The 25,204-nt window shown below is 42.0% G+C and overlaps 1 protein-coding gene across 2 annotated transcripts in view; it reads left to right on the top strand.

Moving 5' to 3' along the window:
• Positions 1–25,204, top strand: part of PALS2 (protein associated with LIN7 2, MAGUK p55 family member) — a 125,805-nt gene that overhangs the window by 60,180 nt on the left and 40,421 nt on the right. Inside the window, exons 2-6 of one of the 2 annotated variants that reach the window (XM_074945769.1) lie at positions 14,219–14,337; positions 20,776–20,928; positions 22,829–22,999; positions 24,147–24,299; positions 24,918–25,145. In XM_074945769.1, the coding sequence (XP_074801870.1) occupies positions 14,221–14,337; positions 20,776–20,928; positions 22,829–22,999; positions 24,147–24,299; positions 24,918–25,145 (822 nt within the window). In that variant the 5' untranslated portion in view covers positions 14,219–14,220. The remainder of the gene's footprint in view (positions 1–14,218; positions 14,338–20,775; positions 20,929–22,828; positions 23,000–24,146; positions 24,300–24,917; positions 25,146–25,204) is intronic. The other variant, XM_074945770.1, reaches the window with a different exon arrangement.

Genomic DNA, 25,204 nt, shown 5'->3' with positions numbered 1-25,204 from the left:
GTCCTACAGCAGTTGCTCCGCAGGGCTGCCCAAGGTCTGGGCATGAAAGCCAAGGAGGTGATAGAGGATACGTATCCCATGATGGACATCCTAGCACTCTCAGGGCCTTCACGGGTAGTGTTACCCTGATAAAGACGGTGGTGGACACCACTAAGACACTGTGGCAGACACCAGCATCCCTGCCACCCACTGCCAAATGTAATGAGTGGCGGTATTGTGTCCCCTCCAAAGGCTTTGAGCATCTCTACTCCCATCAGCCTCCAGACTTGCTAGTGGTCAATGTGGCTAACCAGTAGGAGAGACAAGGTTTCCAAGGTCCTTCCTGAAAGAATAGGGGTATTAAACGCCTGGACCTTGTGGGTAGAAAAGTCTACTCCACTGGTGGTTTGCGACTCCGTATTGCTAACCAGGAGGCCATTGTGAGCAGGTACTCTTTTATAACACCTGTGCTTCAATGGCGAAGTTCATGGATCTCGTCCCTTCGGACTCTCGGTCAGAGTTCACCACGTTGGTGGAAGAAGGGAAATTAGTCTCCCGTGCTTCATTGCAGGCAACTTTAGACACTGCAGATGCTGCCACAAGAGTCATGGTGATGGGGTGGCTATGCGGTGGGGGGCCTGGTTGCAAGTCTCAGGGTTGTCCTATGAAGTCCAAGAGATGATTCAGGACCTCCCGTTTGAGGGTGAGACTCTTTTTCAGAAAAGACGGACAAACGGTTCCACAGCCTAAAAGATTCCTGAGCCACTCTCAGATTCTTGGGCTTGCATACCCCCACCACACAGCAGAGACGCTTCCGCCCACAACCTCCTCAAAGGTTCCAGCAGCAGAACCGCCAGGACAATTCTAGGAGGAGGAACTGGAGTGGTAGGAGAAGGCAACATTCCTCCACTAATCAAGGCCAGCCCAAACCGCCCTCTGGCCCTAAACTGGCCTTTTGAAGGTGCGGTCGAGGACAGCGCACCAGACCAGAGACTGGATCTACCCTACCTTACCTTTTTCTCCTGACTATCCTCTTTCTACCGGGCATGGTCCCTTATAACTTCGGACCGCTGGGTGCTTCGCCCAGTAGAGAGGGAATACTCCATCCAATTTGGTGCCCTCCCGCCCTTCCACCCCCCTTTCCCATCCCTCTTCAGGGACCCTTCTCACGAGCAACTTCTCATTCAGGAGGTGCAATCGCTTCTAGCACTGGGGGCAGTGGAGGAGGTTCCATTGGAGCACAGGGGAGAGGGTTTCTATTCCCCCTATTTCCTAATATCAAAGGCCAGAGACGGTCTCAGGCCTATCCTGGATCTGTGTGACCTCAACAAGTTCGTGAGGAAACTCAGGTTCCGCATGGTCTCCCTGACCTCCATTATTCCTTCACTGGATCCAGCAGACTGGTATGCCGCCCTCTACTTGAAGGGCGCGTATTTTCACGTAGCGATCATGCACAACAATAGAAAGTTCCTCAGGTTTGTGGTCAGTGGTTCACGTTACCAATTTACTGTCCTCCCTTTCAGTCTGTCAGCAGCACCTCAAGTCTTCACCAAGCACACCGCAGTCGTTGATGCCTTTCTGCGGAGACATCAGGTACAGGTATTTCCATACCTCGACAGCTGGCTGATCCAGGGCTCAGGTGGCATTCATCAGAGCCACCTTCGAGAATCTGGGCCTGCTACTGAACGTGGCGAAATTGACTCTGTCCCCATTCCAGAGGATAGAGTTCATAGGGGCAGTTCTGGACTCAACCCAAGCCAGAGCATTCCTCCCGCAGGTGAGATTCCAGGCCCTCGACGCCATAATCCAGGGACTCAAGCAGTTCCCCACCACCAGAGCGAGAAATTGTCTCAAACTTCTCGGCCACATGGCGGCCTGTACGTACCTGGTTCAGAACGCCAGACTCAGGCTTCGACCGCTGCAGTCGTGGCTTGTGTCCAGTGTACATACCTTCCAGGGACAGCTTAGACAGGATTGTGACCCTCCCTCGCCCTATCCTCGACTCGCTCCTGTGGTGGACGGATGCTCAGCAGGTGTGCTCAGGAGTTCCCTTTGCTGCCCCACAACCATCCCTAGCGCTAGTGACGGACGCGTCAGATTTGGGGTGGGGAGATCATCTGGGGGACCACAGGACTCAGCCTCTGGTCACAGACAGATCTCAGTCTTCATATTAGTGCCAGGGAGCTCAGGGCGGTACACCTAGCGTGTTAGTCATTCCACCCGTATCTAGCAGGTCAATGTGTATCAGTCATGACGGACAATATGACCACTATGTTCTATATCAACAAACAGGGGTGCACGCTCCTCTCCGCTGTGCCAGGAAGCCCTCAGGTTATGGGACTTTTGTATAGTGCATTCAGTCAATCTACAGGCATCGTACCTTCCAGGGGTCCAGAATGAGCTGGCAGACCTCCTCAGCAGGTCTTTTCACAGCCGTGAGTGGTCCCTTCACCCAGATGTCGCATCCTCACTCCTCCAGAGGTGGGACTGTCCTCTGATTGACCTCTTCACCACGCAATGCAAAAGGAAGTGTCAGCAGTTCTGCTCCTTCCAGAATCACAGTTTGGGCTCCACAGCGGATGCATTCCTCCTCCGTGGCTGAATCCGTTCGAGCTCTCCTGTTCAGAACAAGTCAGACAGGTTCTCCTGGGCTGTAGGAAACCCTCCACTAGGGCCACGTATCTTGTCAAGTGGAAGAGATTTTAAATCTGGTCAGTTCTAGATTAAGTAACTCTTGTGAAGCTGTCCCAAGTAGTGCTGGTTCCGTTTTTTCCTCTTTAAATCCTGTTCTTAGTCTTGAGGTTATAGCCCTTCCTAAAACAGACACTAAAACTTTTAAAATTTTAAACCTGCTTGAAGTATCTGTAACTCCTTGGTACCAGAAACTGGAATTTTAGGAATTGCTGCTATGAAGGGACTCTAAGAAAATATAATATTGCCAAAAAATTGCACCAGGCAGTTCAGCCATATATGGTGCTTATCCTGAGGATATTGTGAGACACTTTTTCTTTGTCTGTGTGTTTTAAATACTTGTGCCCCATATTTGACCAAGTTTCTCTTTTCTTTCATCCAGTAGGCAGACCTTTTTATATTTCTTCTGTCATCCTGGTTTTTATTCCCCTTTGTGGGGATCCTCTTTATTAGATTATGTACTACTCAAAATTGTTGTGTGTCTAATCTATTGTTTCCATAGCTTTGTTCTTCCAAACAACTATGGGATGGAATTTGTCAGACCTGTACAAATATGTGTAATGATTCTTCCTTTTAGAGGCTGTAACCACAAAAGATGTAAGCCCTAAAAGAGAAGGGAGAGAAAGTAAGATGATAGGGCGTGGAAAAGAGGGGGAGAGCTGCTGGTTGTGTTGCAATCCTACCCCCTCATGAATTTTTCACTGTCTTTTTGTGTGTATTTATATAAAATTACACACACAATCTACTTTTTTACAAATAATAAAGGTTGCAATGTCAGGCACTCGAGTTGGGAATTCCTGTGCAACCTTAATTTTGCTAGAATTTTGACAGGCTGGCTTTGGGAGTAATTTACAGCTGGAGAAATAATCACTTCAGAAGAGAACTGGGTTTTTGCCCTCAATGTCTCTGAACACATACATCTTTTTAAAAAAAAATAAAAATTTAGTGGTCGTGAAAATAAACAGCTAATAGCACTGTCTTAGTTTAGGGGTACTGTGCTAAGCAGTGTGCAACACAAATACATATTACTTCTGTCCTGTAACACTCCTATTTAATTATTAGTCCTGTTTGGAAAAGTCTTCCAGTTGTGTGATATGGTCAAATGAAGACTTGAAAAAAAATCTTCATTCAGAATTACTTGTCACATGATTCAAGTTTGCAACTGTATTCACCAGATGCTTTCTTTGAGCTTGAAGTGCAATATTTTTTGACTTTTTTTTGAACCTATTAGAAATGTTTGTTTAAAGACAACCAGCAAATATATATTTGTTTCATTCTACATACCAGTATGGGGATTTGGGGATTAACCCTGTGATGAGCAAGTGGAGATTGAGTCAAATTTGAATTTAACCAGTAGCCTCTCTGCTCAACAATTTTAGGTGTCTCCAAAGGGTGAAATGTCTTTCTGGTTCTTGCAAGACTAATAGATTCATTAAAAAATTTATTTTTTCCTCTTGGGTAAGATTCCAGGTGACTGGAAAAGGGAAAATATAGTGCCAGCCTATAAAAAGGGGACAACCAGGGAAACTGCAGACCAGTCATCTTAACTTCAGTACCCAGAAAGATAATGGAGCAAATAATTAAGCAATCAATTTGCAGACAACTAGAAGATAATGTGATAAGTAATGACAGATCCATGCTGACTAAGAACAAATTGAGTCAAACCAACCGAATAGCTTTTGTTTACATGATAACAAGCCCTGTCGATAGGAGGGAAACAGTCGATGTGGTATATCTTGACTTTAGTAAGGGTTTTGATATTGTCTCATATAACCTTCTCGTAAACAAACTGGGGAAATACAAACTAGATCGAGCTACTGTAGGTGGCTGCATAACTCATTGGAAAATCGTTCCCAGAGAGTAGTTATTAGTGGTTCACAGTCGAACTGGAAGGGCATATCAAGTGGGGTCCTGCAGGAATCTGTTATGGGTCCAGTTCTGTTCAATAACTTCATCAATGATAATGGCATAGAGAGTACACTTAACAAGTTTGAGGATGATACCAAGCTGGGAGGGGTTGCAAGTGCTTTGGAGGATAGGATTAAAATTCAAAATGATCTGGACAAACTGGAGAAATGGTGTGAAGTAAATAGGATGAAATTCAATAAGAAGAAACGAAGGTACTCAATTTAGGAAAGAACAATCAGTTGCACACATACAAAATGGGAAATGGCTGCCTAGGAAGGAGTATTACAGAAAAGGATCTGGGGGTCATAATGGATCACAAGCTAAATATGAGTGAACAGTGTAACACTGTTGCAAAAAAAAAACAACCTTACCATTTTGGGATGTATGAGCAGGAGTGTTGTAAGCAAGACAAAGAATTAATTCTTCTGCTGTACTCTGTGCTGATTAGGCCTCAACTGGAGTATTGTGCCCGGTTCTGGGTACCACATTTCGGGAAAGATGTGGACAAATTGGAGGAAGTCTAGAGAAGAGCAACAAAAATGATTAAAGGTTTAGAAAGCATAATCTATGAGGGAAGATTGAAAAAATTGCGTTTGTTTAGTGTGGCGAAGAGAAGACTGAGAGGAGACAAGGTAACAGTTTTCAAGTACATAAAAGGTTGTTACAAGGAGGGCGGACAAAAATGGCTCTCGTTAACATCTGAGGATAGGCCAAGAAGCAATGGACTTAAATTGCAGCAAGGGAGGTTTGGGTTGAACATTAGGAAGAACTTCCTAACTGTCAGGATAGTTAAGCACTGAAATAAATTGCCTATGGAGGTTGTGGAATCTCCATCATTGGAAATTTTTAAGCACAGGTTAGACAAACACCTGTTAGGGATGGTCTAGATAATACTTAGTCCTGCCTTGAGTGCAGGGGATTGGACTAGTATACCTCTCGAGGTCCTTTACAGTCCTATTATTTTATGATTTATATGTCTAGCTCCGTGGATGGTAGGATTGACAAGGTCAGTTGACTGCCTATTTGACCATGGTCCTATATTTTCAGATATTCCAGCAAGAATACCCTGATGTATGTGGTGGAACTAGGAGAGGTATGAGCATAATGCCAGAGGGAAGATCTAAGGGGTAGTTCTTCAAGCGGTTCTCCCAGTTGGTATTCACAGAGGGTGCACGTGTGCTCCATGCACCTGAGACCAGAAGACTTTTTAATGGCCGTATTCATTGGTCTGCTCCTGTGCTCTGCACCTCCTCAAACTCTTAACCATGGATATAAAGGGCAGCATAGACCAATTCCTCTCTAATTCCTTTCTATTGCTTGTGGTCTGAGACAGAACCCTTCAGTGTCCTCAGCTTTTGCTGGCAGTCCTGATTGAATTCACTTTTTTCCCCTTGGTTAGCTGTTAGTATTAGTTTTGGGGTTTAGGGGTTTTCCCTACTTGCTGCCCCAATGTCTGAAGCACTTAGTATGCCCAAGATTCCAGGCTTTAAGCCCTGCCTTGCCTGCCCACAAGCCTTTCTGGTTAGGGACCCTGCCTATGTTGACTCAGGGAATCACACATTTCTTCTAAGTGCAAAATCTGTCGATCCTTTCCCCTTTGGACTGGAGGAGGCTGGGGAGTTCCAACTCTGTAGACACTTCATAGAACTCTCCAAGAGGCCCCATTCCAATTCTGATCCCTCCTGCTTCCTGGCACACTGGCTGGAGCCTCTGCGTAGTGCCCCTCTAGCAACAATGCTCCCTAGCGATCCTTGATCAAGCTCAAGGACTTGTTTAAGCAGAGGCATTAGGAAGGTAAAGGTGGACACCCCCTTCACAAAGAGGGATACATTACTTCCTAAGTCCTCTAAGAAGCAGACTGTCTCTCCCCTACTCTTGGTACTGAGTGAGACTCTAGGTTTGTCTACGCTACCGCTGAAATCAATGTAACTTACGTTGCTCAGGGTGTGAAAAAACTACCTCCCTGAATGAAGTAAATTACATCAACTTAATGCGGTGTCTACAAAGGTGCTCTCTGGGATAGCAGCATATCTTCATTGCCAAGGCAGCCTGGTATTTCCTTACCTTGACAATTGGCTGATCACAGGACACTCGTATCAGGAGGAATGGATGGTGGTCCTCTCCTTACTAAACTTCTTTCACTCTTTGGGATGTAGGTAAATCCAAAAGTGTCCCCTTTAGCCGCAACACAAGTTATAGAATTTATGAGAGTGAATCTGAACTCCATTTTGGTCATGGCATATTTACTGTCACAGATTCTGTGTGATGAAGGACCTCATCACCCAACTCTGACTAATCCCCACAAATGACAATCCAGTCCTGCCTGGTCCTTCTAGGCCATTTGGCTGCATGCAGCTATGACATCATTTGTAAGAGTCTAGTTGTGGATGGCCTATGCTCCAGGAAGCTGCACCCTGGACAAACAAGTTTTGTTTCATTTGAGTGTCCTCTCATCCCTCACCTAGTGGGAAAACAACGGGTATGTCTTCACTACCTGCCAGATTGGCAGGCAGCGATCGATCCAGTGGGGATCAATTTATCACGTCTAGTCTAGACGTGATAAATCGACCCCCGAGTGCTCTCCTGTCGAATTCCTGTACTCCAGCACCACGAGAGGCACAGGCAGAGTCAATGGGGGAGCGGCAGCAGTCGACTCACCGCAGTGAAGACACCACGGTAAGTCAATCTAAGTACGTCAACTTCAGCTACGTTATTCACATAGCTGAAGTTGCGTAACTTAGATCGATTTCACTCCCCCCCCCCCAGTGTAGACCAGGACAAAGAGACTGTGTAGGGGTTCCCTTTGTTCTCCCATCACCCACAGATACATTCATTACAGATTCCTCCTTACTGTGCTGAGGAGTGCATGTAGGCAGTCATATGGCTCAGGGCTGCTGCATTCCACACGAAACCAAACTGCACATCAATCTTCTGCTTCAGAGAATGCACAAAGCTTGAAAAAGATCGCCGCCCTTCATCTGCTCCAACATGTCTAAGTTATGTCCGACAGTGTGACTACAGCAGTATTATGTATAAGCAGAGAGGAGTGAGGTTCTCCCCACTCTGCATGGATGAAATCAAGCTTTGGATTTGGTGCATCAGATCCGTGTTGGCAGTGCACTGACCAGAGTAATGAATGCTAGAAGATAGTCTAAACAGGCATATCTACCAGGATTGTGAGTGGGAACTCCACTCTTCAGTGGTGCAGAACATATTCAGGTAGTGAGGTTTCTGGGACTTCTTCATGACCGAAGCAAACTAGCAGCACCCAACTTACTGCTCATGAGCTGCTATGCAGGATGCCTTTCTGGGACACTGGAGCTGCTAATGTAGGCCTTCCCTCCCATTCCCCTATTAGCCTTTGCCTACAAGAAGGTCAAGCAGGAAAAGGCAAAAATAATCCTGATAGCACCTTGGTTGCTGAGATAATTTTGTTCTGCCACCATACTGCAGATGGCCTCTCACCCATGCATAGCCTATAACTGTTTCTAAATCTGCTGTCTCAGAATGAGGACAGAGCCATCCATCCAAATCCAGCCTCCCTCCATCTGGCACCTGATTTTTGGATGGCAGATCTTTTAAGAAATTAATAGAGTATGACGAAATCAGACTGACCAGTTCAAGTACTCTGGTGTCTGGGTTCCAGAAGATAGTAAGCTTAAACATGATATGGTCCAGACTGGGAAGTGTTGGCAAAGTGTGGAATAGCATCTCAGGTGTTGTGTATGACAAACATATGTCGCTGTGACTGAAAGTTCAACTGTGTAGAAGAATGGTGCCACTGCAATGCTCTGCAGTAGAGAAACATGGGCAGAAAAGGGGTGGCAGGGGCAGTGCCTACCAATGTTTGAGATGAGATGTCTTTGCACTATAAAAAGAGTCACACACACAGACAGATTGCAGAATGAAAGGTTTAGGGTAGAAAACAGTCCATGATGTGTCTGCATCATTTGAACCTTTGGCCTCCTGCTCTCTTTTGGCCCTGTCTATGAAAGTGGCCTTCCTAATGGTGATCATGTTGGCTATGAAAGTGGGTAAGCTTGGGACCTTCATGATGGATCCTCTCCACATGGTGTTCCGCAGGCATAAAATGTTGAAATCGCATCCCAAAGGTCCCCTCTGAATTTCACATGAATCATACTGCTCACTTGCCAGGCTTCCACCCAAAACCTAACAGTAATAGGAATGACAGGAAGCTGCACTCTGTGGTGGTTGGCAGAGCTTTAGCCTCCAACTAGCAAAGGGCAAAACCCTTTAGAAAGTCTCCAAGGCTATTCATTTCCATTACTCGGAGAATGAAAGGAGAAGCTGTCTCTTCTCAAAGACTCTCAAAATAGATTTCAGGGTGTATTCTCCACTACTAAGAGCTTATGGAAGCGCCTCCCCATCACGGTATCTGGGCATACTCAACTAGAGCACAAACTGTATGTGTGGCTTTCCTACAGGGAGTTAGTTCCCCTCTTGGACATCTGTAAAGCAGCAGCTCAAGGCTCCATTCATACATTTACCAGGCATTATGCTTTTGTCCAAGCTTCATCCGTGGATGCCTCTTTTGGTTTAACAATCCTGTGATCTGCAGCATTCTTCCTTACGTACTCCATCATGAGTACTGCTTGGGAGTCACCCACAGTGCATACCATATGGACCAGCGCTTGAAGTGAAGGTTACTTATTTCTATAGTAACTGGAGTTTATTTGAGATGTGTGGTCCCGATGGGTATTACTTGCCCTCCTTCCCCTCTGCTCAGATTCTTACTTGAGTCGCAGTAGAGTAGGAACTGGTGAGGCAGCAGGTCCTCACTGCCACTTATGTCCTCGGTTTAGAGCGTGAGGAAGCACAGGGCGCAGGTGCTGTGGAACACACTGCTATGGAAAAGTCTTCTGGTCTTAGGCACATGGAACATGTGCACTCATAGGGACCGTGCATCTTGAACTCCAGTAACTATATGGTAAGTAAACTCCTTTTTCCCATGCTAAAGCCAGCTTAGCATAGCCAATACTGGCATTGTATCAAATTTAAAAATCAAATGAGGCTCAGAAGTAGGGCTACTTCAGGTCTATTAGCACAGCAAAGATCACTAGAAACTGAATATGGTGTCCAAAATAATCTTCCAAAATGAATAAGCCTTCATACGGTAAATACCCTTTTCCTTCACGGCAGCAAGAAAGTTGTGAGCACATCAGGACTTTCATTTTCTGGGCACCTAATCCCCTGCATTCATCTCACCTTGGGTAGTTTCTTTTGGAAGTCCCCCTTATGTCAGGAGTTCTTGCTGCAAAAACATTTGAGGTTAGTGGCACAGAGATTGATTCAGCTCTGAGGGATAGATGTCTGAAGTGAAAGGAAAGTCAGAAAATATTTAAACAGGATCAACTGTCTTACATATTACCTAAGAGCGTTCTCATTTTCTTGGTGTGTCATGGATTTAGCACTTCAGCTACATACTATATTAGTTAATTTATTAAAGAATGAATGGAACTATACAACTGTAGTTTTGATGCGGTGCCTAGCCCCCTCTGCTCACTATTCTGAGTTGTCTCTCACAATGCCTTACTGGTGGCAAGAAGCAAATCCCTCCAGGTGCTGTTACCACTCAGTACAACCGCATGTGGAGTCCCACACCCAGCTAGATTGCATAAATGCCCCCAGAGTCACTCATGACTCTCACAGAGAAAGGTACCAGCCAAATCCCACCAGCTCCCAGCCTTGTACCTTAGGAATATACTGTCTTGCACTGCTCAAGACCCTTTCTTGAGCAATGCAAATTTATTATTGGTTCACAACTTCATCAATGAAAAGTGGACATGCACCAGCCTTTGTGACTTGAGCAGATTTGCCAAACACTTCAGACAAACTCTCTGGTAAAGATAAACAGTAAAACAAGTGTATTGATTACAAAAGCTAGATTTTAAGTGATTATAAGTGATAGGCAAAAAGAGTGGTTACCAAAAAAAGAAAAGAAAATATAAGCATGCAGTCTAAACTCTCAACCCTGTTAGACTGGGCAATGTCTAAGTCAGGGTTGGCAGCCTTTAGCATGCGGCCCATCACAGTAATCCACTGGCGAGCCGCAAGACATTTTGTTTATGTTGACCGTCTGCAGGTACAGCTCCCAGTGGCTGCGGTTCGCTGTTCTCGGGGTATGGGAGCTGCGGGAAGTGGCGGCCAGCATGTCCGTGCAGCTCGTTGTGTCCCTCCGTTCTCATTGTCCGGGAACAGTGAACCGTGGCCACTGGGAGCTACGGGGGGCTGTGCCTGCGGACTGTCAACATGAACAAAATGTCTTGCAGCCTGTCAGTAGACTACCCTGATGGGCTGCTTGCCGAAGATTGCCGACCCCTGATGTAGGTTAAGCAGTTTTTCTCACCTCACTGGATATTGCAGGTTGGTCACAGTCTTTAATATGCAGGCTTTTTCCCTCTTAGCTTGTGGACCAGTCTCTTCAGCTCCGGCATTCTCATTGCCTTCCGTGTAGGTGGGGGAGAAGAGAGAGGACAAAGCATGCGGCCATTGTGTTGTTTTATATCCTTAGTTCATGTGATTGGAGAACATATGTCCAGGCATGTCTGTTGGGCATTGCTAAGTCATCAAGCAAGATTGAGCAATTCCCTTGGTGTGGCCTTGTGCAAGTGAGTCATTGAATTGTAAGTCTCTTGCTGGACAATGGCTGATGTTTGTTCAGCACCCACATGGGCTCTGGTTATCCCCCTTCTTACTGTCTTTTTGGAGAGCTAGTATCTGGGTGCTTCCTAAACTCTCAGCATATTTTAATGAGAACCATACAGTGCAATTCTCATAACTTCATATGCATTAATGGTATACATATTTAGATGGAACAGTGGGTTTCAGCAGATCATAATCTTTCCCATGATACCGTACATGGCATGCTTTATATGCAATATTACAATTAGATACAAATGATGAATATGGGGGTTGCAGGGCGTTCCCCCATGGTGTAGAGTGTCACAATGTTGCTTTCAGGACTTAATCTGCCCTGGAGAGGGGACAGGTAGTGGTGGTTTTTTTATACAGTGCTGTGGTACACATGGTGCTTCAGTCATTTAAGAACAGTCCTGACCCCAAATAATTTACAGTCTGCAAAGGCAAAGTATGCCCAATAAATGTGGAAAAGGATACAGATTGTCAGCCTAAAGAGCTCCCTAGCATTTAAAAAATTGTTAGATCACCCATATGAGGGACTTTAAAGAGAGAGAGAAGAAGGAAGCTGATGCATCGTATCACTAATAAGTAACTAGTGCTGTTGTCCACATATAATGATGGCTTCTGTTTGTAAAACACATAATTTGTCAGAATTTTGTGGAATAAATTCTTAATCTTAGGATGAGTGTTAATCATGAAATGACATTGGCATAGATGTGTAATTTTGTGGAATCTGGTGAGCTCTGCACAGTTTATTTGTAAAGCAAAGAAAGCATATTATTGTGATTTAGCATTTATGATCCCAACACTGTATGACACATAGTACACCAATAAAAATGCTAGATAGAAGCACTTGTATACTTGTGCAAATGTATTTATTTTATGTTGGAAAACCAGCATTAAGAGAATGTTACAGTTGTGTAGTTAGAGCAGTGGTTCCCAAACTGGGGTTAATGAAATTTTACAGGGGGTTCTCGGGGGTGGGGGGGTGGGAATTCCCTAATGGTGGACAGAGCTGTCCCTGGGAACCTTGGGCAGTACGACTTCCAAGAGCTAAGCAGATCAAAGCAAGCATATCTATCACACTGAGGAGATTTAAACTTCGACTCCTTATAAGAAATGGAAAGGGAGGTGGATATTTCTTGCTGTTTTTAAAATTAAACAGGCAGCTAGTATTATTTTTAAAATTATTATGAAGAACAAGTTTAAGCTTTGTTGTAACGTGTGGTGTTTGCCTGGACTGCTCAAGAGCTGAATGCTTGTGTAAGAGGAACTCTGAATTGGCTTCTTAAATACCTTCATGCTGTTTCACATCCGATTCTCACTGATAAAACATAGAAGCCTTGTCTTATAACAGGCTTATTCAAAGTGATACAAGCTACGAAAGTGAGATCTTGGAAGAGTGTTGCCATTTTCATAATGTAATAAAAATACTGTGATGATTAAGAATAATAAATAGTGTGTAATAAGCATGTCATGAAAACGAATTTTATATTTCCAAGATCACTGCTTTTATAATTTATACTCAGGTAAAGGAGAAAATCCCTGGAAATAATCATTTTAGGAGGGGGTTCGCGAGACTTTACGTTTTAGTGAAAGGGGTTCACAGATTGTTAAAGTTTGGGGACCACTGAGTTAGAGAATTTGGAAGTCATGAAATGTGAGTGCAACGTTGTTTTGCCAACTTGAACTGGAATGGGTGAAGAGGGATTTAACATGTAACTCTTCATAGGGGCTTTTAAAAAGCATATGGGCTATGTAGAGTTTGATTTGGTCGTTTTTAGTCATTTTTTGTTTTGCTGACTTAGATACGGTATGCAGCATGAACCTCACAATGTGGTTACCAACAGCTTTTGTCTCTCAGCTAAAGATTGGAAATAATATATTGTTGTCAGAATCTATGAAAGCATAATGTAACTGTCATTTCCCTCCTACTCATCCTTTCAAGGAGAATTCACTTTCTTAAAGTAAATGGGGGTGGGGGTGTTTATTACAAAATATGGTTATAGCAGACTTTTTCAAATATTAAAAATGGTCCACAAACCCTGTTGATTGACACAAGCTACTGTACTTCAGGATAGCATTTAATTGTGTTAAAACATTCTACTTAATAAAGAGTGGCCAGTAAATATTTTCATGAAGTGGATTTTTCTAGGAAGGATAGATATCAGAATGTAGGTGTTTTAAATACCATCCATTCTGTACAGTTGTTACATAATGAAAGCTATTGTGGAAAGCCATGAAGAAGTAATGCAGATTAGGAATACATTTCTGTGTGGGAGGAAAGGGTATGTGTAGTTTTCTGCCTTTTTTTTTTTTTTTTTTTTTTTTGCAGCCTGTGGACCATTGTAGTATAGTAGCTTAACTATTATTATTTAAAAAAAATTGTGTTGAACATTAGCAAGCCCATGTGTACATGCAAATGTCAGAATTGTTCAACTGTACACAAGTGTACAGGTACCACATGCATATGTTTGGACCTGCAGTATGTGTGGACATGTGCACATGAGGGCTGAAAACATTTCTTGAATGTCCAGAGAAAAGAGAAATAGAAGAAAAGCAGCCATTAATACACATTACATTTAATAATATGTGCAAGTGTGTCTCCAAGGATATAATGTATAGCATATACTCATTTATGTATTTCTTGACACCTTTAAACACTAGCAAATGTTGGAAAAATGTGCTGCACCTGGTTTCAAAGCAATTGCATTGGTGTAATTCTAGGTGGATTGCAGAAAAAAAAATCTTATTTTCTGTCCAAGCCCCTTTCTTTGTAAATGCAAATGGAATGTTGGCTGCCCCACACTCACTCCAATGTGCTATATAAAATATCTACAGTAATTCCACTGGAGCAATCACTACATCAGTAGTCTCTAAACATCTGAGATGTCTTATGAATATTGGGTTTTAGTTGTATTTCAGTTTTTAAAGGCTTGTCCAGAGTATTTTTGTCATTACTATTTCTTTTTATCAGCAGCAATGCAGCAAGTTTTGGATAATCTTACTGATCTGCCCACATCAACAGGAGCTGAAGAAATAGACCTTATTTTCCTCAAAGGAATTATGGAGAACCCTATTGTAAGATCACTTGCTAAGGTATTTTGATGTATTGATAGCTTTAATTAAATTTGACACTTTGCATATTTTTACTTGGAATATTGTCAATTCAAGAAGTCTGACTGGTAGTATAAATTAATTTTATCCAGAGCATATCTACCACTGGTGGACTTAAAGGAAATTGTGAGAACAGATTTAATCTTGGAACCGCTTGACTTGATCCTTTCTCCATCTATTGAACTCAGTTTCATTTCTAGCATTTAGAAAAGGGATTGGAATATGGAGGATGAAAATAAGTTTATTATTTATTATTAGTATTATCAAAGAGCCTAGGAGTCCCAGTCATGAACCAGGATCCTACTCTGCTGGGCACTGTACACACAGAACAAAAAGCTTGCAATGTAAAAAAAAAAAAAAAAAGGAAATTTTTAGATGGATATAGACAGACCAACAGGTAAGTACAAGAAACATTACCAGTCTGTGTGATAGGCTGTAGGCTCAGCACACCAGCAGCCTTACCATTGTCAGGTTTTTGTACACACATCATCAAAGGAGAATTTTAAGGAGGGAATTGAGGGAGAATGAGTGAGTTTTGTAGATGTCATGGAGCCTTTCTTCCAAGCATGAAGGGATAAAACACAAAGGAGGTTGTTTGAAAGGTTGTTGGTGCTGCACAACATTTTGATTAAAAAACTAGAATGATATAAAACTAATGTGGCACACACAAATGGATTAAAAACTGGCTGACAGGTCTCAAAATGTAATCGTAAATGGGGAATCGTCATTGAGCAGGTGTATTTTCAGTGTGGACCAGAAGGAATCGATTCTTGTCCCTATGCTATTTAACATATTTATCAATGACCTGGAAGAAAACAAAATAATCACTGAAAGTTTGCAGTTGACACAAACATTGGGGGAGGGATAAATGATGAAGAGGACGAGTCACAGATTCAGGGTGATCTGGATGGCTTGGTAAACTGGGTGCTAGCAAACAATGTGTGTGTTTGATCTATGAACAAAGAATGTAGGTCATATTTACAGGATGGTGCACTCTATCTTGGGAAGTAGTGACTCTGTAAAAGATTTGGGGGTTGTGGGAAGTAATCAGCTGAACATGAGCTCTCTGTGTGACACTGGGGTCAAAAGAGCTAATGTGATCCTGGGATGCATAAACAGGAGAATGTCGGGTAAGAATAGATGTTATTTTATTTTTATATTTGGCAGTGGTGCAACCATTGCTGGGATAGTGTGTCTAGTTCTGGTGCTCACAGTTTAAGAAGGATGTTGATAAACTGGAGAGTATTCAGAGAAGACCACATGGATGATTAAAGGATTAGAAAAATGCCCTATAGTGATAGACTCAGAGCTCAATGTGTTTAACTTAACAAAGAGAAAGATAAGGGGTAACTTGATTGCAGTCTATAAGTATCTACGTGGGGAACAAATATTTAATAATAAGCTTTTCAATCTAGCAGAGAAAGATGTAACATGATCCAGTGGCTGGAAGTTGGAGCTATACAAATTCAGACTGAAAATAAGGCATAAAGTGACAATAATTAGCCATTTAAACAACGTGCCAAGGGTTGTGGTGGATTCTCTATCACTGCCAAGTTTCAAATCAAGATTGGATGTTTTTCTAAATGATATTCTCTAGGAATTATTTTGAGGAAGTTTTATGACCTGTGTTATACAGGAGGCCAGACTAGATGATCCCAGTGGTTCTCTCTGGCCTTGGAATCTATGAAAATTTAACAAGTGGGCAATGGAGGCTGGCATCATGAGCCGATGGAAGATAGGAGTTGACTTGGCAAATTCCTGTGTTTTAGGAACTTCAGATACCTAAAATATGGTATCTGAAAATATGGTAAAATTATTTATGAAGACAATTTCAAAATACTCAAAATTTCAAGATTTTCAGTATTTAGTATTTATATAGTACTACTCTACTGTCTCCTGTCGCATCTCATCCGGTTTGTCTTTGACCAAACGTACATTGTGATCCACACATATGAGAGACTGTGCCTGTATAGAGCCACTCTGAAATCAGTGGGGCTCCGTGCAGGCACAGAAACCCACCCACATGGATCACCATGGTGCAGCCTAGAGAGAGAGGTGTAGAGAGAAACAATGGCAGTATGCTGCTATTAGTAACAAGAATGGAGTGAGAAAAGATTAGAAAATATCATAGTTTATGTGTAATTTAACAAGAGTGAGTGACTTCTGGGCTAAAGTGGCGGCAACTCTGTGCAAAAGTACTGCAGGGGTCTCAAAAAGTGGGTGCTCACATTCCGTATCTACTGCATACAGATTTAGAGCACAGGTACAGTGGTTGGCTTTCAAATGTGAATTGTATACCTCCACTTTTATGTTAAATTTGATACTTTATTTTTTTATCACCAGGGAGGGGGTGCTTTAGAAACAAGCTTCTTTTTGCTCCTTTGGCAAGAGCTTCTGTTCTCTGGCAAATTAGAGTCTAAGAGCTTGTCTAGAAGAACAGTTAAAGACAAATCTACAGTGCTGGTGTGCCACAGAGTAACTCAGTGTGGATCCTGCTACTGCATGAGCTTTGATCTACTCTACTTTGAAATGGGAGTAGATCAAAGCACACTAGGGAACTTTTAGTGCACAGGAGCAGAGTCCTCACGGACAGTTACTGTGTGGCATGCTAGTGCTCTGTAGATGTACACCTCAGCTTGCAGCGCACTGTTATCTAGATGAACCCTAAGGCAGTTTTTTTAATGGTCAAGTTGCAAACGCAAAAGAGTGAGCCTATAATGGAAATGTTTACACTTTTGACTATGGGCATATCTCCGCTAGAAAGCTGTATCACTTTAACTATACAATCCCCTAGTGTGGATGCAATTATATCTGTATACATGTACTTTATTCCAGTGAAACCATTCTCTTATGGGAAGTGGAATAAGTTGGACCAGTATAACTGCATCTGTGTTTTTACAAAAGGGGGAAATGAGTAGAGTAAATTTTTGTTAGATTTTTTTAATGCAAATTGTCATTGCAAAACGTTACTAATTATAAGATCAATATTATTGTCTTTTAGCTACTGTAAAAGCAGTATTGGGTACAGTGGTAGATGGTTATATAATCTGTATGGTATTTGCAAAATACATTTAAAAAACAGCAGCCCCATAACATTTCTTTATTCTTTTAAGAGTAATGTATATGTCTGGCTCAAAATTCTCAGTGAGCCTTATACTAAACAAGGTTATTTAGTCAATGACCTGACTTTTTTTCTTTAAAATAGAAAACTAACTGAAGCTTTGTCCTTTTCTGTGTTAAATAAGCTACTTCAGAGATTAATTACAAATAGTGGGGCTCACTTAATAAAATTTACAGGTAAGAATGGATTCTTACCTGTAAATTCTACTTGTTGAATTCTACTTACTTCATGAAAAATCGTTTCAGAAAAAACATAGATTTTTCCATTTTTATAGCAAGATTAAATTTAAACATCTGCCTTTGACACACTGCCTCTACCCAGCCCCACTGAGAAGTGGTTTTCCTAGGCAGATACTAAAGGACCCATATTAAAGCAGTACTTGGCAATTGGATATGTGCATTTGTCCATCGGGCGCCATATATTGTGGGTATACATTGTTCGCTCCCTGTAAGGGTGTCTCAGTTCTCTCTCTACCAACCAGTGATCATGAATCAATCCTTTTGCTGACTTCTGTTTGTTAAAATTACTGTAAATAATGTTAGTAGTTTATATAGTGTTGAGCATCTTAATTTTTGTTGGTTTCCTTGAGAAATTCCCAGCTTCTGATGAGCACTGCTGAGTTTAGGAAAGGACTTTGTCTAAGGCAGTACATCTGTAAGCCTTTTCAGAAAAGGGATGAAGAGGCCCAACAGAATTTTCTAATTTTCGTTAGAACTTGCCTTTACAAGGGGATCTGGAAGCTCATGAGCCTGTTATCCTCTGCTAAAAAGGCACTGGAAGTGCAGTTTATTAAGCCTGCCTCAGTGTCAGTCTGATATCACATCACTGAATTTCAAAGTTGTCCTCTGGGTTATCATTAAAGAATGACAACCATAAGCTAAATGACTTTATAAGTCTTAAGATCCAATCACTTTGAATGGAACTGGAAAAAGCATTTTCCTGGGGTCTTTAGGTTAGAGGTTGTTCAGCACAGAGGAGAAGAGCTCTGACAGGACTTCAGCCATCTGATCTGCTCAGCCTTTATTGTGATTGGCCTTCCGGAATCCTAGGTTGTAGAGATGTGTCTCAGGTTCTGCATTAAATTGAGCAGTAATCAACAGTGTGGTTATAGACACCTTTCTCTTATATTTATGGGGGAAAGGGGCCTTTTATGAAAAAATGCTTTTTCTCCACTTCTTCTCATTGCCAGGGTAGTGTGGAAGATTTGACAGGAGAAAACCAACATGGAACTGACAGACCTGGTTCTCAGGACATATTACTCTGTCCATGAGATCATCCTTTCACTCTTTCTCTTGAGTCTGGATTTTTTGTCTCAGCAGAGCAGTTTATGCAGACTTCGTGTCCCTTCATAGCTGTTGATTTTCAAAGCAAGATGACTTTACTTGTCTGAGGTGATCCAGTCAGTCAGAGATCAAAAAGCAGCCTCATAGGGGGTGCCAAAGTTAGAACTGGCTTAAAATTGCTCAAGGCAGATGCTTTGACATGGTGGTTATCTGATACCAATTGTCTTGGACTTTGTCTTATCTCTGGTATCACTGAAGCAATTCTTGGCAACTGTTCACATTTACATGGCTGCTAGTGAGAGCCAGCAATTCTTATGATAGTCCACAAAGAAGAAATGTCCTTAGGCTGCACCCCAAGTTTCTGACCAAAATTATATTTCATCTCAATAAGTCAGTTTCTCTGCCTGTGTTTTTCCCCCAGAGCCCAATATCTGCTGTGGGGAAGGAAAGTTTGAGATGGTTAGGAACTCTTAGTTATTACACTATACTCCTGATTACCCACATAGCAGGGGGGACACAGATTTCATTCAGATAATTGGGAGTTTGGATAAAATGGAGAGGGCAGGAGCTGTTCAGCAGTGGGGTGGCCTCCCTGGCGTCTGGGGGTGGCTCCTCCTCACAGTCCTAGCCAGAGGGTAGAGGGGGTCTCCGCTTTTCCCCATCAGAAGTGCGGCCTTCTGCCTGCATCTTGTGCCTGCAGGGGTCAGGGATCACCAGCTTTGCAGTGGTCTGAGCCTTCTGCAGTTCCACTGTCATAGCACCACTTCACCCACTCTCATGACAGCAGAGCTGCATAGGGCTCCCTGTGCTGCTGCAGGAGTCATTCCATATCATGGTGGTCTCCCCTGTGGCCAAGGTTTGTTGTCGTCGCCATCCTGGCCAGGGGTCTTTGCTCTATTATCAGAATCTCCGCGTTATCCAAATCCCTTTCTTGGCCCCTAGCATAGATTCAGGCCCTCTGCAGCTGGGGGACAAGGAAGGGATTCAGATAATGAGGATAATAAGGTTTTGGCTAAATGGAGTATAATGTATTTAGAGGAAATTCAGACTATGAAGCCCAGTCATTAGAGGGGAGAAGAAAAACTCCTAAAAATCTCTGCACAGAGACTAGGTGGATGAGGTGCTACATCCAGTCATGTATGAAATAGTTGGTGTTCCCACATCTGAATGCCTCAGGGTTTGCTCTGTGAGGAAATGGCAGCCGCTATGACACATCTCTTCTGTACTGAAGGGCTAGCAATGTTCCCCTGTTAGAAATCTGTAGGACTGCTGGGTGGACTTGGTTCACACGTTCTCAAATTGCAGTTCTCTTGACACTGCGTCAAGAGCAGATGCTGGTTTCAGAAGGACAGTGCTTCAGTCATTGTATAAGTAACAGACGTCCTTGGACCTTCTTTTCAAGGAGGTCACTGCTAACTAGGGTGACCAGATGTCTCGATATTAAGGACTTTGTGTTATATAGGCACTATACCTCCTACTCCCGAAAAAGAGTCCCAATTTTTCATACTTGCTATCTGGTCACCCTACTGCTAACTAGTCTCTTAGAGTGGGACTCAGTGACAGAAATGTCCAGGATCAAGAAAGAGTTACCAAGGCAAACTCTTGTTCTCCAACTGTATTGCCTTCATAAAGCAACATTGATCCTCCCTCTTCCTCTGTTTCAGAGCCCAGCCCTTGTAACACTTCTAGAGGTAAAGAGGAACTGAAAGATTGTTCAGAGATGGTGAGCTATTAGACTGTTGTGTAATATAGAGCTTGAGGGGACACGTGTACACACAGACGTCAGTCCAGTGCTGCTTTAAAATGAGGGTTCTGTGGCCAAGTGGTTAAGCATGCTAATCCTACGGTGAGGCTGTGAAGGCAAAACAGCAGATTTACTTTAGATAAAGTGCTCTTTTTACTCTTGATGAAAAGATAAATCAGGAAATAAAATTAATCACAGGGCTAAATGAATTAAAAGTACTGTTGCAACTCATTGGCTATCATTAATATAATCTTGTTTTTAATCTCTCACAGGCTCATGAGCGACTGGAAGATTCTAAACTTGAGGCTGTCAGTGACAACAACCTGGAGCTAGTGAATGAAATTCTTGAAGACATCAGTCCTTTAATAAACAAAGATGAAAGTATTGCAGAATTAGTTGGTATACTCAAGGAACCTCATTTTCAGGTATCATTTTTTTTCAGTTTGCATATTTAAATATGTTACCACTTAATATATCAACATATGCATATTGATCTAACTAGAAGGAGTGGAAAAAATACTTTAACCCCCCCCCCCCCCCCCCCAACCAAATAAGGAGGAAGAATTTGGAAGAAACACCACAGTCTTTTTTTCACCAAGAGTAGAGTTAAAGAGAAATAGGATAAAACCAAAACAAAAAAAGACCACTTGGAGGGATTAGGTATATATGATAACGAATTCATTTTGATCAAAGCATATTATACATTCCTTGACATATTCTCAAATCTGTCTCTAGCCAAGCACTTGCAATTCTTTCTTCCCCTGGTCCAAATTTGCTGTGCTCAGGGGGATGATGTATATTACATACAGATTTGACATCCTTTCACCTGGAAACTTAGTTCTGCACTGTCAGCTAAAGAATCTTCCTGTTTTTTTTAAAACTGGTCACACTGTTGCTCTTGCATACAGGGTTTTTGTGTTTTGGGTTTTTTTAACTGGACAGTTTTATGCTTCAAAAGTTACATAAGATATAAAAGGATTTCCCTAACTTTTATTTTACTCTGGACTTTTTATCTTAAATTTGGATTAACTTTTCTCCACTGCTGTGGTGTGTTTGGCAGACATTTAACTACACCATTATTCCAGCATCCTATCTCTGACAATAGCCAGTAGCAGGCTATTCACAAGAAGGTGCAGGAAACCCCTTATTCATAAGTCTGTGGCCTTCTCTCATCCCTCAGAAAAACAGTTTCTTCAGGAAAGAGGTATTGTACATTTCTGTCTATTAAATCATTAGTCTAGGAATTGCACTTGACGTGAGCTATGCCCTCTACATATTCCCAAACAAAAAACTGTCAAAGCAGAATTAAGGTTGAGCGTATGTATCACTTAAGGGAAAAAACATAACCTGGATGATGATGTCCTACCAAAACCAAGCACTACAAAATCAGGAAATTCAGAGTTAAGGTAATACTTAAGCGATCCAAAATGTTAAAGTAAGAAATTCACAATTATGGCACTGAAACAACCTTATCCGTCATCTCTCATTCATCACCGAAAGATCAACTCCGGCCTCCCTGGCTCACTTGTTAAATTTTCAAACAAGCATCTTCTCCCATGTTGCCCCTTTCGCTTATGAGTTTTTCCCCGTAAATATCTGAAAAGCTAACTCATCTTCCTTAAGATTCCTCCTTTGGACTCTCCTCTGTGGTGTTATGTACAAAAGCTTGACAATGGTTAAGCTGCTAGTGTACTGAGCCCGCAGCTTCTTGCGCTGACCAATAATGTCCCTTGTGTCCTTGTACTTTCATGTAGGCGTGTCTGTATACCTCTATCATCTTTTCTTTCATTTAGATTGTTAAACTCTTTGGGGCAGGGAATGTCTTTGTTCCGTGTGTGTACAGGGCCTAGCACAGTGGTGTACTGGCCCAGGACTAGAGCTCCTAGGTACTGTGATCATACAAAAAATAATAACCTTAACTCTGCCCTGTAGTAACATTGTTAGATTATTATGATTAAGGGATCTTAGCATTTTGTGCCACCACATTAGGTTAAACTGATTTTTAAAGAGCATATTAGAATATTTTTTCATAATTTACCCCTTGTGGTGTCATGAGGATTCTGACTCTCGCTTTGCAGAGATTCCTACACAAAAACCCACTTAAGTTTTGAGCAGAGGACCAGGTAAAAGAATAGCTCCCAGTCCTGTAACTGCCAGGTTCAGTCACACAAGCAAATTGGTGGCAGCAGTTAAAGCAAATTTTTGCTGGCCCTTCAAGAGGCTCCCAGGAACCTGTAGCCCCTATCTTCTGCTTCCACAACTGGACCTGAAGTTCCTTTTTCTCTGTTATGTCTGTTTCGCTGTTTCCCTGTTTGTGGCACACAGGCTCCTGAAGCATCCCATGTGAGTTGCTTGAAGGCCTCTGCTTTCTGTGTCCATGCTCTGGTAGGCCTCTGGAAGCTGCAGCATTCGAGTAGTACAGCCTGGCCTAGCTACTGGTCCTATCCTCTGCCTACCCCGGCTGTGCATGTGGCCCTACCAGAGCCACCATCCATGGTATCTTGTACTCTGCTTTTTCTATCCAACTACTTAATGTGATGCCTGTCAGTGGCCTTGCCTGTGACTAGAACTCCAGGATGTCTTTTTGTGAAATAAACTGCCACTATCCTACTTTAAGGCAAGGTAGGATTAAGGGCCATTCCACTCCACTAACTTGTCAAGGGCCCATATTTCCTCTCCCTGCCTCTACCAATGAGACGCTCCCTTTCTGACGGAGCCTGGTACTTCCATCTCATGGGAGTGAATTATTGCCAGGTTATACAGATGTGGGTTGGAGTACCCTTCTTGTTTCCATGTTTTCCACGTAGGCCTGAAGTCACTATAATCTGTCCCCTAGAGTCTGGTCTTTTGCTTTGTCCAGCAAACCTAGATTTATGTTGATTTTTCATAAATGTTAGAAGATTAGATTTTTTAATGAAAGGTACCTTAAAATTGTAAAGTAAATTGTCTTCCAAAGGTATTCGTTATAAGATTTCAATATTTGTGTGTGTGTCCATGTATGTAGACTGGGAAGAACTCCTTTAGTTCAAAGTTCTGATCACTTGTTTCCAGCAAGTGGAGTTCTCAGTTTACATATATCCCAAATCGTATATGGGACTATAATTCAGGTTCTTGTAAGTAGAAACCACACACCTCTTGCAAAATCACTGGAAACTCTTATAAACCTAGGACTTACAATTCTGTGTAGTTTTAGCTTTTTTGTGGGGGATTGTTCATTTTTTACTTCCACCACTTTGTGTTCATGAGCCTCCAGGAACCTAATGTGACTGCTCAGATACTTCCATATTACTCAAAGAAGAATATTTTAGGGTGTCTGCACGCACGTTCATGCGTGAGAGTCCACCTGGTCCTATTCAACCCCATATTTACTCTGTGTCTCCTACAACTGCTTACAGTAAATAGTACTTATGTGAGTAGTCCCATATTTGTTCAGATAGTATGGTGATGAAGTCATGTAAATACTTACTCATATGTCCCAAAGAAGTCTATTTAAGTGTTAATGTATTCTAAATGAAACAAGGGTTGCAAAATCTAGACTTAAAGGTTTTGTAGCAACTCATTTAGGTACTGAATTGTCATTTAATAACCAATACCTTCCATAGATATTAATAGTAAACCTGCTTTATTCACTCTTCATTTACAGTCACTCTTGGAAGCCCATGATATTGTGGCATCAAAGTGTTATGATTCCCCTCCTTCTAGCCCAGAAATTAATAATTCTTCAGTGAACAACCAGGTAGTACCAGTAGATGCCATTCGTATACTTGGTATTCACAAAAGAGCAGGGGAGCCACTGGTAAGTAAATGTAATTAGGTGTTCTGTCTTTCACCTAAACAGTAAGAGAAATATTTTAGATGTTCTGAATTTTCTACATTGTTCTTATTATTTCTCTTTGTTCATACTGGTGTTGATAATTTTTATATTGAGTAATTCGATTGATTATAATGTGCACTATAACATTTTCAAAATCAGTTTGACAGGAGATGCAAGAATGAAAAGCTAAAATCTGAAGATACATGACCATTCTCCCACACTTTTCTCTTCAAGGACAAATGATGACCTTGTCATTAGGCAGGATGATATGCCTAGCATAAGTGTTATGAAGAAACTTTTTTTGAATATTTGGTCCTATTAAGGAATGACAGAACTTAATGAAGTCAAGAGCAAATGGTCTGACCGGTGTATGCTTACGTATCAACTTCCTTTCCGGAGTACATATGATTTGCATTTATTTCACTTGGACCATGCATATTTATTGCATAATACAGTGCAATAATGTCAGTATGTTAACAATTTGTTCTGTGGTCACTATTAAAAAGTCAGCAGTAGTAGTAACTGTTAGAACAAAATTTAAGGTGAAACTCAAACAGTGATATTAAACTAAGTAATGGTGTTACTTAATGCTTCCTTTAGGGTGTTACATTTAGGGTTGAGAATAATGATCTAGTAATAGCACGAATCTTGCATGGCGGAATGATAGATCGACAAGGACTTCTGCATGTGGGTGACATCATTAAAGAGGTGAATGGCCATGAAGTTGGAAACAATCCAAAAGAACTACAAGAACTACTGAAAAGTATTAGTGGCAGTGTCACTCTGAAAATTCTTCCCAGTTATAGAGACACTGTTATTCCTCAACAGGTCAGTAACATGATATTTTCATTGCTTCTGCCAGAAAACGTTTTATTTAGTGGTGTTAT

Source organism: Natator depressus, chromosome 2, assembly GCF_965152275.1.
Source record: "Natator depressus isolate rNatDep1 chromosome 2, rNatDep2.hap1, whole genome shotgun sequence".
Taxonomy (NCBI): Eukaryota; Metazoa; Chordata; order Testudines; family Cheloniidae; genus Natator; species Natator depressus.
The sequence above is the reverse complement of the archived record's forward strand: the minus strand, read 5'-3'. Positions and strand labels throughout refer to the sequence as shown.